The sequence below is a fragment of the Notamacropus eugenii genome, chromosome 1 (assembly GCF_028372415.1).
Source record: "Notamacropus eugenii isolate mMacEug1 chromosome 1, mMacEug1.pri_v2, whole genome shotgun sequence".
Classification (NCBI taxonomy): Eukaryota; Metazoa; Chordata; class Mammalia; order Diprotodontia; family Macropodidae; genus Notamacropus; species Notamacropus eugenii.
In genome coordinates this window covers 596,805,981-596,818,449 of record NC_092872.1, presented here as the reverse complement: position 1 = coordinate 596,818,449, position 12,469 = coordinate 596,805,981, and the positions used below count along the sequence as shown (strand labels likewise).

Below are 12,469 nucleotides of genomic sequence, written 5' to 3'. Positions count from 1 at the left end.
GAATTCTCTTGCTTCATTCCATTTCCTGGCTTCTCTAACTTCCTTCAGATTTCAGCTAAAATCCCCCTTTTAGCAAGAAGCTTTTCCCAAAGTTAGTCTTCCTTCTAAGGTCATCAGGATTTGTCCTGTTGTTTGTGCTGTTTATATACTGAGACAGCTCCTAGAGACAGAAAGACACAAAATCAAATCTAGCCTCAGACACTAACTAGCTGTTTGACCTTAGGCAAGTCACTTAACCTTTTTGCCTCAGTTTCCTCAAAATGACGATAATAATGACAACTGCCTCCCAGGGGCATTGTGAGAATCAAATGAGATAACATTTACAAAAAAGCATTTTACACAATGCAAGTCAAGAAGCAACAGTCAGAACCAAACACGGAACAACTGACTGGTTTAAGACTGGAAAAAGAGAACAAAAAGGTTCTATAGCACCTTATTTATCTGACTTATGTGCAGAGTACATCATGCAAAATGCCAGGCTGGACAAATCAAAAGCTGGAAGTAAAGTTTCTAGGAGAAATATCACCAATCTCAGAAACACTGACAATACCACTCTGATGGCAGAAAGTGAAGAATTAAGAAGCCTCTTGATAAGGGTGAAAGAGGACAGTGTAAAAGCTGGCTTGAAGCTTAACAAAAAAAGAAGACTAAGACCCTGGCAAGTGGTCTTATCATTTCCTGGTGAAAAGAGAGAGAAGAAATGGAAGCAGTGTCAGATTTTATATTCTTGGGCTCAAAGATCACTGCAGAAGACAATGATAACCATAAAATTAAAAAATGCTTGCTCCTTGCAAGGAAAGCTATAGCAAATATGGACAGCATACTAAAAAGAAGAGACATCATCTTGCCAACAAGGTCTGTACAGTCAAAGGTATGGTTTTCAGTAGTAATGTAGGGCTGTGAGAGTTGGCCTATAAGGAAAGCTGAGTGCCACAGAATCGATACTTTCAAATTGGGCGCTGGAGAAGACTTATGAGAGTCCTTTGGACAACAAGGAAGTCACTCACATAATGTAGCAGATCATGTTTGTGTATGTGTATCTGTTTGTGTATCATGTTATGATTTGTTATACGGATTCTCTCATTTATCTTAGTCTGACTACATAGCATGACTATAGTGAAAATATACTCAATAGGAAAGTATATGTAGAATCTATACAGAATTGTATGCAGTCGTGGGGAGGGAGGGAGGTAGCGGGGGTGGGTGGGGAGGGATAAAATCACAATTGTATGGCAGTGATTGTTAAACATTAAAAAAATAAAAAAATAATAAAAAAATAAAAAAATAAAAAAAAAATTGAAAAAAAAAAACAAAAAACAAAAACAAAAACAAAAAAAAAAACAAGGAGATAAAATCAGTCAATACCCAAAGAAATTAATTCAGGCTATTCACTGGAAAGTCAAATACTGAAGCTGAAGCTTAGATACTTTGGCTACATAATGAGAAGATAGGACTCAATGGAAAAGACCCTGATGTTGGAAAAGATTGAAGGCAAAAGAAAAAGGGGATGGCAGAAGATAAGATGAATAGATACATCCCAGAAACAACAAACATGAACTTGTATGGATTTTGAGAGATAGTGGAGGACAGAAGGACCTGGTGTGCTATGGTCCATGGGGTCACAAAGAGTTGGACATGACTGAAAGAATCAACAACAACTTCAAATAAACATAAGTGGGGTTTTGAGGGAAGTGTGAAAGTAGATGGGAAAGTGGGGAAGAGATAGTTTACTCTCCCCCTTGTCCAGAAAGCATAAGGGCAAGGGACTTTTAAGTATCCAAGGTCAGGGAAATATATTTGCCATCTACATTGGTTTTCTTCCTCAAGATTCTCTTCCCCCAAACCTGCCCCAACATTCTTTGCTTTATTTTTCTCTCTAGTGTTCATCCCTTGCCACTCCTCCCCCTATTCTTCTTTTATGAGGCTTATTTGCATAGTTATAATTATTTTCCATTACTATTTAAGTTTATTTTCATATATAATCTTTTTCTTCCATATTACAAATATAAATTCTCACTTTATTATACCCCAATAATTAAATTTCTAATAATAAGTGTGTCAGTGGAATACTACTTATTAATGGTGATATTATAATACATAATTTATGTTGATTATATAGTTTAAGTCATCTGGAGGAATGTCAGGAGTGTAAAACATTGAGTTTGAGGTGGCAAAAGTACATCCCTAGTTGACTAATTCTGAAACTGAAAATAGGAGATCAGAACTCAAATGAAAACTTATGACTAAAAAAATAGATTTGAGTCACCTTTATTAAAGAGAAAGTTGATCTTGCAGTACTGAATGAAATCAAAGAAGAAAGAGGAAAGAAATATAAAGCCTCCATATGTACTTCAGATACCTCCTGCTTTTTGAGGCACTCAGTATTTTTTGGATTGCTTGCCTAAAGGAATATTGTACTCCAAGATTAAACTTTGTCCCCATGGGCAATTAATATACTGGAAGAGACAATAATAACATCATAGAACCTCAATGTTGAAAGGAAACTAAGAGTTGTCTTATTCAACCTGTATTTTAAAGAGGAATTCCTCCTAAAATATACTTATATAGCAAAATAGACTCTGATTAAAGATCTCCAATAATGGGGCATTTACTCTCTCTAGTAGTTATTAACTCACAGTTTTGCATAACACTGGATGCTGCTTTGGAAGCCACAGGCACAGGCAATTATGAAGCTTCTATGCTCTGGCTAGTTTCCCCTTTATAGAAGAAGCTGTATGGTAAAGAGTCTTTACCCACTTCCTCCTTCCTAAACCAACATTAATCCCATCAATACTCCAGTATGACCTGAATAATGATGGTAAATATGCTAATGTATAAGCTAATCAAAAACATTAAGTGACGTTATTACTAATATTAGTTCTTGGGGAAAGACAAGATGATCAAGTGCAAAAGGACTTCATTATGAATCAGGAAGGCTGGTTTCTAATCTGATCTCTATCATTAATTAGTTAAAATGACCACTTCATCCTTCTGGGGCTTCGTTTCCTTATCAGTGACGTATGAAGTTGGAACTAGATTATTTCTAAGCTATTCTTCCTTTCAGCTCTAAAGGTGGTAGGATTATACTTCAGAATTTATTCAGTTTTCTGAGTAAACATTCTATTCAACTTAAAATATTGGCTTTTCCTATCTATTGTTATCATTATAAAATATTTCAGGTATGATCTCATCAATTTGAACTTAAATGCACAAGTGTACATAGTAGTTACTATATAATGTGAATTACTTATCTATCCTTTGGAATTCACACTCCAAAATGGACAACTTGCATGGGTAAACACAGATATCTGGTACGTCTACAGACAAATACACTGATATCACAGCTATAGAAAGAGCACCAAAAAAAAGAATAAACCATCATGCAAATTTGTTGTGTAGAAGGCTTTTAGTTAATTCAGCTGGGTTTCCAGAAAAGTTAGCTGTCTGAAAAACCTGGTCTACTTCATCATAATTGCAAAATAGATTCTTATTTTCCAAAATAAGGGCAAAAAGGAAGGCTTGTGAATTCACTAGGCATTATTTAGACATAAAGGCTATCAACTGTCAACCACTATATTTTCACAATATTCATATTTCTTAAACCTATTTCATAAAAAAGAAATTGTCTTTGGAGAAAAGACTACTTATTAGGACCAAAGAACTTACATATTCATGGCTGTTGTTCAATAATACATTCCCAGTGGAATGGTCTCCAAAAAATATCTACAATTAAAAACAGAACAGGAAAAAACTGAATGGCTTACTCTCTTGTTGGTGAATTAGCTGAGGATTCCTTTTCCAAGGCATGAGAGCTTATAGTTTGCAAAATACAATTATTTTTTTCAGCAGATAGGGCATCTCTCTCTTGCTCAGCACAGATTAGTTTTAAGGCCTCTATTCCATCTCCTTCGTCAACCCTGTGACACAGATTTGGGTGTAGTTCTGTAGTACTGATAATTGGATCATCTTCACTCACAGAAACAGTAAGGTCACTGCTACTGCTTAAACTTTCCTCTTCATGCTCTTGCATGTGTTTGGTGGGCCTCTGATTTTTTAGGTCTTGATGATGATCTATAAGAGACAATGAATGAGGAGGGTATTTTTCACCAATTTCAAGGAAGTTAAGATTTTCTATCTCATACAGTAGAGTTAAGTATAAGTAATAAAAATTTATCCCACTGTTTAGAACTCCATTTCCTGCACACAGTACATATTAGTTTTTATATGTATTTTAGAACCTCACAGTGGGGCAACTTTAAAATGGGACAATGAACATTTTTACTGAAATACACACATTAAAAATCAACAGAACTGAAGAGGTATAATAGCAATAGCTGAAATGAATACAGGCTTGCAAAGTGCTCTACACACATGATCTTCTTTGATCCTCACAACTCCTCTCAAATCCTGTGGGTAACTCTGAAGGCAAGGAAACCGAAGGTAGAAGAAGTGAAGTGACTCTCCCAAGGTCATACAGCTAATTGCTGGAGATCTCTAAACCCAGACCTATCTGAGTCCAAGACCAGCATTATATCAACTGCATCAAATTATCTGCTTCTTTCCTCTTTCCTTGATGACAGAAATACAATTATAAAGCTTATTCAGCTCTTACTATAACCAGAAAAAAGATATGCGCATATGCACACACAAACAAGCACACACACACACACACACACACGCATGTGCATAAAATTCTAACCTGAAAGAGTTGCCCAAGCACAATGATTTTCTTCTGAATGTGTATTTTCAGAGGCACAATATTCAGGGACAGGTACCAATGGAACTGGCTGTTCAGTTCTTTCTTTCTTTCTTTCAATATATCCCTGTGTCACTACTGCTTCTGATCCCTCTGATCTGTGAGAACTGTCACCTTTTAAATCAGCGGTTCTGTTCTCTGGACTTAATCTTTCCTGTAACAGAGAATTGAGTTTTGCAGACTTTTTGCTTTCGGGCAAATGACTCTTGCCATTATTTGTGTTGCTTACTATCTCTAAGCAATGAGTTTGTTCAACCTCAGACAATGCTGTGGATGTGACTGGCATTTTCTCACCAATCTGGAGAGATGTCTTTCCGTCTATTTTGTCAGACTTATTTAAGCACTGTGTATCACTATTCATTTGTACTCCACAGCTGTCTGTCACATTACTTCTCTCTGCTGTCTGTTGGCATGAATGTGGGTCAGAAATTGAAAAGCTCTTTGTGGGCTGGGAAGATTTCCACTGTGTACTGAAATCTCCAGTGCTTGAGATGGCTGACATTTGGCGGCCCATAAAGATTGTTGCTGGATGATACAATCCTCTTGACATAGCTGTCCCTGTGTTAATTCCTGATGGCTTCACAACTTGCAGCACCTAAAAAGAAGTTTAAAGTTAAACACATCTTATATAAAATCATTGTGTTGTTTTCAGAAAGCAATGTCAAGTTATACTATAGGAATATTTAAATTAGTATATGTCACATTTAAAAAACATGTTGCTTCTAAAAAAACTCATAGTGAAAAAGGAAAACGTTCTATAAAAGTCTAAGGAAATCAGTTGCAGAAAATAAAAAGATTGGCTAAAAACCATGAAATCTACATTTTCAAAAGCAGATTAAAACAGTAACCCAAAGTGGTGTTTTAAAGCACATACATGTAATATAGGATGTCTGCAAAGTCTTAATGCCGTTTTAAGCTTTAATAGTTTAAAGAATAGCTATTATCAATTTCATAATAACAACAACAATAATAGTTATGAGTAAAGCTTTAAAATGTACTAAGACCTTCAGAACACCTTGTGTTATAAAATTTAACATGCATGTTTGGAGAACTTGTTTAAAACTATAGATCTATAGTTTATAACAAACATGACTCCTATTTAAATTGCAAATATTTATACCTTTTTGCCTGAGCACTTTAAAGTAATTTACAAACCAACTAATTCACAAAAAATTCCAATGAAATATTTTTTTTCTATTTAAAAAAATTGAATTACTTGATCAGGCTCTTACAGTGAGTCAGAGGTAGACCTGGAAATAGCAACAATGCCTAGAGTTTTCTGTAGAACTTTTATTTCAAAATATTAAAGAAGTTTCATACATATCTTATTTACTTTAATAGTATAATCAAGTTAGAAGTGAATGATATAGTTATTCTTATTTACAGATGGAGAAATTGAAAACAAAGTCACACACGTGTCAGCAAAAATACCAAAATTAGGACTCCATTTACTCCAGGTTATTTCTTTCTAAAATTTATCTTCATAGTTAAAACTAAAATAAATAATTTTATAATATGAATAAAAAAATCCAATGCAGAAGCTGCAAAGTTAATTAAAAGGTACTAACAAAAATTCAGTTACAGAACCGATACAAGGAAAATCCCTTCTATTAATAAATTAAGACCTTATCCAATCATTATTGAGGGATTTTAACATGAGTATGCTGCTTCAAATTATGAAGTCATGCTAGTCAGTTTGTTAAATATAAACTTTTCATACAAAATGGTTCCAAAGGGCACAGTACCGAAGAGAACTAGGAGGACAAAAGTCTTAAGTGGTTCATTCAATGTGTGCTCATCCTTCGCTGCCGAAGAAGACCATGCCATCAGAAAAATCATGGCATGACTTGCACTTGACTTTGTTTTGAGTGAGGGAGGGCTGTGCAGGTCACCAGCCTCACTTCTCCTCCAGAGCCATCTGAATCTAATGACCAGATATTCATCAGGATGACTGGAGATGACCCAGGGTGAGGCATTTGGGGTTAAGTGACTTGCCCAAGGTTACCAGCTAGCGAGTGTCAAGTGTCTGAGGTGAGATTTGAACTCAAGTCCTCCTGACTCCTGCACTGGTGCTCTATCCACTACACCACTGAGCTGCCTGGTTCATTCAATATTGAGCAGACCAAGGTAGAAATTAATTCTCAAACTTTTCATAGAATTATAAGATTTGGATTTAGAAGAGGGTATAGGGATCTACTCAACCAACCTCCCTTCTCCCACATCTCATTCTCTGTCCACTTTATAGATAAGGAAGATGACACCACAAGAAATTAAACAATTTATATAAGGTAAAAGTAGTACTAAAAAGGAGACCTGGGACCTAAAACCACATCTTCTGGCTCCAAAATCCAATTTTACTTTCATTCTATCTATTGATTAAAGCATACCTATACTTCTCCCACTTAAAATAAAAATCAAACTAGTTCTTTTTACCTAAGTCACTGGTTTCTTATAGCAATATTTTAGCAGCTATTTGCATTTACTGGTGATGCAGTAGGATTTACATGACTTTGTTTGATCAGCATCAGGCTACAAATGACAATGAAGATTTTGGTGTGATTTTGATCACATCAGAGATTAGAGAGTCATGTGGTAGGAAATATCTCCTGAGCTCCCACATGCTTTGGCTCTCCCTAGTCCTTTCCAAAGAAGGTCACTGAAAGGTAGCAGGCATATTTCACTTACTAAAACACTGCTTAGGATAATCATTCTCAGTCATAACCCATCATACAGAGTTTGGATTCATACTACTGAAGAGAAGGAAGATCAAATTTTTGATTTCCCTGGGTAGTTAAACTTCTTTTGTTTCACTTTCAAAAGCTATGAACTACAAATAAATATTCTACATCAAAAGTTCTAATATTATTTTTTAAAATCTTCCTTTCAAAAAAGTTTTCGTATTTTTTAACATATGTTTAAAAATAAGATGACTACATTGCATTTTCCCTTTAGCAGTCTGTTTCTAAACCCATTTCAGAATCATTTTTCAAAGATTTAAAATACATAGGATTACAAAGAAAACCAAATATGTAGAAATATGGATATCATAATATCTTAAAAATACAAGTTCATGGCCCCCAGGTTAAGAATGTCTGTTCTAAAGTAATCTTTAATCTTATATTTCAACCTGAAAAAAACATAATACTAGCGACATTTATAAAGTCCTCTAAGGCTTACATAGATTTTTGTATATATTATTTTAATCTTCACAAAAACCTTTAGAGGAACTATTCAATATACAAATGGTTCTAAAATAACTCTGATGTAAGTGTTCCCTCCAACATGGCAGATTATGGTCCATTCATATCTGACCATTCTGTAAGCCTCATGTACATAATTTCCCCATGGGAGGTCTATCCAACTTAAGGCTTTGTTCATGCTTTCGAAATATCAAAAATATAAAAATGAAGCATGTTGTATGTCTGTCACTTATTCCTCATTCTCACCACATTACCACTTCATTGTCTTCTTTCAATTACACATTTCTTTGAAGGAAATATGCTACTTCTATGTAAGTTGTTGCTTGCAATGTGATAGCCTACTCATGTCCTCTATAGCCCACACTATTTTCCACTGGGTAGTGCTCAACTTTCAATCTTAGAAAACCATAATATTCTTATAATTCATAATCAAACAGTATTACTTGAGAAATATGATTCTAAAAAGACAAGTCCTAGTTTCAGAGAGAAATGGAGTAATTTGTCACCAGCTCCTCTACTTGGTTTCAACTCCATCATTATCTTCATCACATCCCACTAAGGATAAACTTATCACCAGGAAATTTATCATAATATAGATTGCTCCAGCTACACTACCTTATCAGTACCTTTGGTGGCTTCTGCCTCTATGACTGGAGGGCTAGAGGGTAGAGCCAAAAAAACCAAACCAAACCAAACCAACAACAACAACCACCTCCCCCCGCCCCAAACAATACCTTCTCCTATATCCTCCCTTTATTGAAGGTTCAAAATCCCAGACATTTCATTTGTCACCTGCTGCTCTGCTTGGCTTAAATTCCCTCATCTCTTCATCATGCCCCCTCACTAGGTACCCTCTGGCTTTTCTCCTCCCCTTTCAGCTTTTTTTGTTTTTGTATATTCTCTTCCCGCTTCTTTAAACTATAAACTCCTTAAGAGCAGGGAGTTTGTTTTTCTTATCTGTATCCCCAGTGTTTGGCATAATGCTTAGCATACAGTAACTGCTTAATAAATGTTTACTGTATCATTATAATTAAAGGAACTGTGCAAACTGTGAAAGAAAATAATGATAAAATCACGTTATATTTTCTGAGAAGCAGCTAAAACATTTGAGGAATATCCACAAAACTTTAACTTGTGCAATGCTTATCCTAATGTCTTTTCTCTGGTTCTCTGCCCTTTCTTATTATGTATGTAAGGATATAGTTTTGCTTTTTAGATTCTTATAAGTGTAGGTGCTATCATTTATCACTTTGAGAAATGAAAATAAACTAATATTGCTTGCTATTGAAAATATATGTACACAAATAAGGAGGAAGTTAGGCAAGAGGAGATTATCCCTCAGGAGTTAAAGAATGCCTCCATTGTTCATCTCTATAAAGGTAAAGGAAATGTACTGTAACAATCACAGGAGGGTCCTCTCTCTTAGTCACTGCTGGCAAAGCTCATATACCTGACAGCCAGTGTGGCTCAGAAAGCGCCAAGGAACAGCAGATACAGTGTTTGCCACCCAACAACTCCAGGAGAAATGCCAGTAACAGAATAGAGGTCTGTACATGTTTCTGTACACGTTTGTGGATCTGCCTTTGATTCTGTTAGTTGTGAGGACTTACGGAAAATTATGTCAAATTTGGTTGCCCAGAGTTTATCAATATGGTACGACAATTTCATGACAGCAAACTTGCCCAGGTTCTAGATAATGGACAATGCTCTCATGCTTTCCCAGTCATCAATGGAGAGAAACAAAGCTATGTTTGCTCCCATTCTTTTTAGCATGTTTTTAGCCATATTGTCAAATGCTTTCAATTAGGATAAACATGGCATCAAGGTCAGTTACCATACTGATGGTAAATTCTTCAACTTGAAAAGGCTACAAGCCAAGACCAAGGCATGATTTTCTGTTGGCATGTGACCGTGCACTCAATGCAGCCTCTGAAGCTGAGATGTACCGAAGTATGGATCAATTCTCTGCTGCTTGTACTAATTTTGGCCTAAAAATTAACAGCAAAACATAGGTGCTCCATCTGTCACCCTCACACTATCCATATGTAGAGCCATCCGTTATGGCAAATGGATAAGTTTTGAATGCTGTAGATAAGTACTAGTGGTAGTGTACTTTCCAGGGATGTACACATTGATCATGAGGTTGACGCATACACTGCCAGAGCTAGTTCAGTGTGTTTGGGAGGCTCCAAAGGAAAGTAGGGGAGAGAAGATGTATTAGACTGACTACCAAACTGAAGATCTACAGAGCCTGCTGACCTCATCATATGCTTATGAATCCTGGACAGTATACCAGCGCCATGCCAGGAAAATGCCAGCAGAGTTCTCAATCACAAAGTACAACAGACTCTCCATATAAAAGGCAGAAGAAAAACATTTATTTAGGCACCAGAAAGCCAAATCCCAGAACCAGAAAGCAAAAAAAGTCAATACAAATAATCACCACGGGGGGCAAAGCCATCCCCAAGCCTCCCTGCCCCTGATGGGAAATTCTCACAAACAAACAAACACTCAGGAGCATAAGCTGCATCCAGCCTGCCTGTGTCCTTCCCAGCTCTGACTAAACTGATCAACTTCCTCCCAACTCTGTGCCACCCTTCCCTTTCCTTCTGGTTCAGCAAGCTCCTCCCACCACATGTGACTTAGGCTCCCATGTTATCTAAGCAGGTCAAATAGGCCTATTAATGAATGGGAAAGATCTTCCTATTTACACTACCATTACAATGGGGGTCAGAAAAGAGTACAAGGACACTCTCTTGTTCTCTCTTAATAACTATGGAATTGATTGCACAACATGAGGGACACTAGCACAGGGCTGTTCAGCATGGCATGCCCACATCAGAATGGGTGCTGCACTACATGAGCAAAGCAGAATTGAAACAGCTCAAAGGAAATGCAGGATGCACAAATTCAGAGTATCCATCCCAAATGTTCACAGGTACTATTTGTGCCTGACCTGTGGTAGAGCATTCCAAGCTCATAGTGGTCTGATCAGCCATAGTCTGACATACTGAAACTTGACTCTAGCATAGTGATATCATTTTGGTCCTCTTTAAGAATGAAGAACAACCAATCAACCAATACAAATAAATGGCTAAATTAATAAATAAAGTCTTCATCCCTTTGTTAGGAGCTTATGTATGGGAAGTTTATTCCCCTTTGAAATCTGTGAAAACATTTTATATGCAGAATCCCAGATGGACTTCAGAGAATAATTCAAGGTCATTCTCCAGGCACTTACCAGAAAATTGTCATATATTCTGTGTTAATTGACTCTCATTTCTTGTTTTCACCCCTATAACCAGTCAAGAAGTCTTCCCTTCTTTTCCCAATAATAAACCCAAAGTAAATTATCCATCTGCATCCAATAAGCCTCATGGCACCTGTAGATGAGTCATTTTAGTCATGTGACCCCTTTTGTAGTTTCCTTGAAAAAGATAATTGGAATCATTTGCCATTTCATTCTTCAGTTCATTTTATAGGTAAGGAACTAAGATAAACAAGGTTTAAGTGTCTTGCTGAGGGTCATACAGCTAATAAGTATCTAAGGCCACATTTGAATTCAGGTTTTCCTGATTCCAGAGGCAGTGCTCTATCTACTGACCCACCTGACTACCTCCTACACAAACAGAGGTTAAGGGACTTGCTCAACAAAAGTAGCAGAGAATACTTTGTTCCCCACCAGTCACCAATTTGAACTTTCCTGCTCCCAAATGGTAATAACATCAAAGGAGCAGGAGGCATATATTGCACCTGTAGAGGTGGTACTTTTCCTAGACAAATAAGACAAAGTGGGAAATGATCTTTAGAGCTGCCCCCTCCCCCACTTGAGGAATAGCCTTACCATTGCCTCAATGGATACAGATTTGGAGTCGAGCAGTATCCCACTCCAGCCAGCTACAAAGAACATCCTTTAAGTAATCTCTTTGGTACATGAAAGTTTTCTGTATGAGTTTCCTTTTCCCCTCTAGAGAGTACATGTGAAATACCACTAAATCACTCACTTGGAGAGATATGTACCACAAAATGAAAGAACACAGGTGAGTAGGGAAAAGCCTCATTTTAAAATTCTTTGAACTCAGGGAGGCCTCATTCCAATAGCTCCAGTGAATGTACCCAATTGTGCAGTTCTCAGAGGAAAAATTATAACTCTGAAAATATACATGAACAAAATGGGAAAAGAGAAGCTTGATGAACTTAATATGAAATTTTGGAAACTAAAAAAAAAAATAAATCCAAAATAATTATAAAACAGGACATTATGAAAATTTAAAAAGAATTAGATAAACTGGAAACAAAAATGACCACAAAATTATTAAACAAACTAAAAACTAGACTATTGAAAAGACAAATCCAAACAAACTCTCAACTAACCTAATTAAAAAGAGGGAGAAAAAATCAAATCATTAAAATAAAAAAGTGAAAAAGTTAACCAAGAAAAAGAGAATTATCAGAATCTACTATCCATAATTATTTAACCACAAAATTGATCATTTGAAAGGAATCACTACAA

General features: G+C 36.2%; 1 protein-coding gene across 12 annotated transcripts in view; it reads right to left on the bottom strand.

Moving 5' to 3' along the window:
• Window positions 1-12,469, bottom strand: part of KIZ (kizuna centrosomal protein) — a 247,314-nt gene that overhangs the window by 134,575 nt on the left and 100,270 nt on the right. For all 12 annotated transcript variants that reach the window (XM_072634586.1, XM_072634588.1, XM_072634594.1 and 9 more), the window contains 2 exons: window positions 4,700-5,351; window positions 3,765-4,071 (listed from right to left, as the gene is read on the bottom strand). In XM_072634586.1, the coding sequence (XP_072490687.1) occupies window positions 3,765-4,071; window positions 4,700-5,351 (959 nt within the window). The remainder of the gene's footprint in view (window positions 1-3,764; window positions 4,072-4,699; window positions 5,352-12,469) is intronic.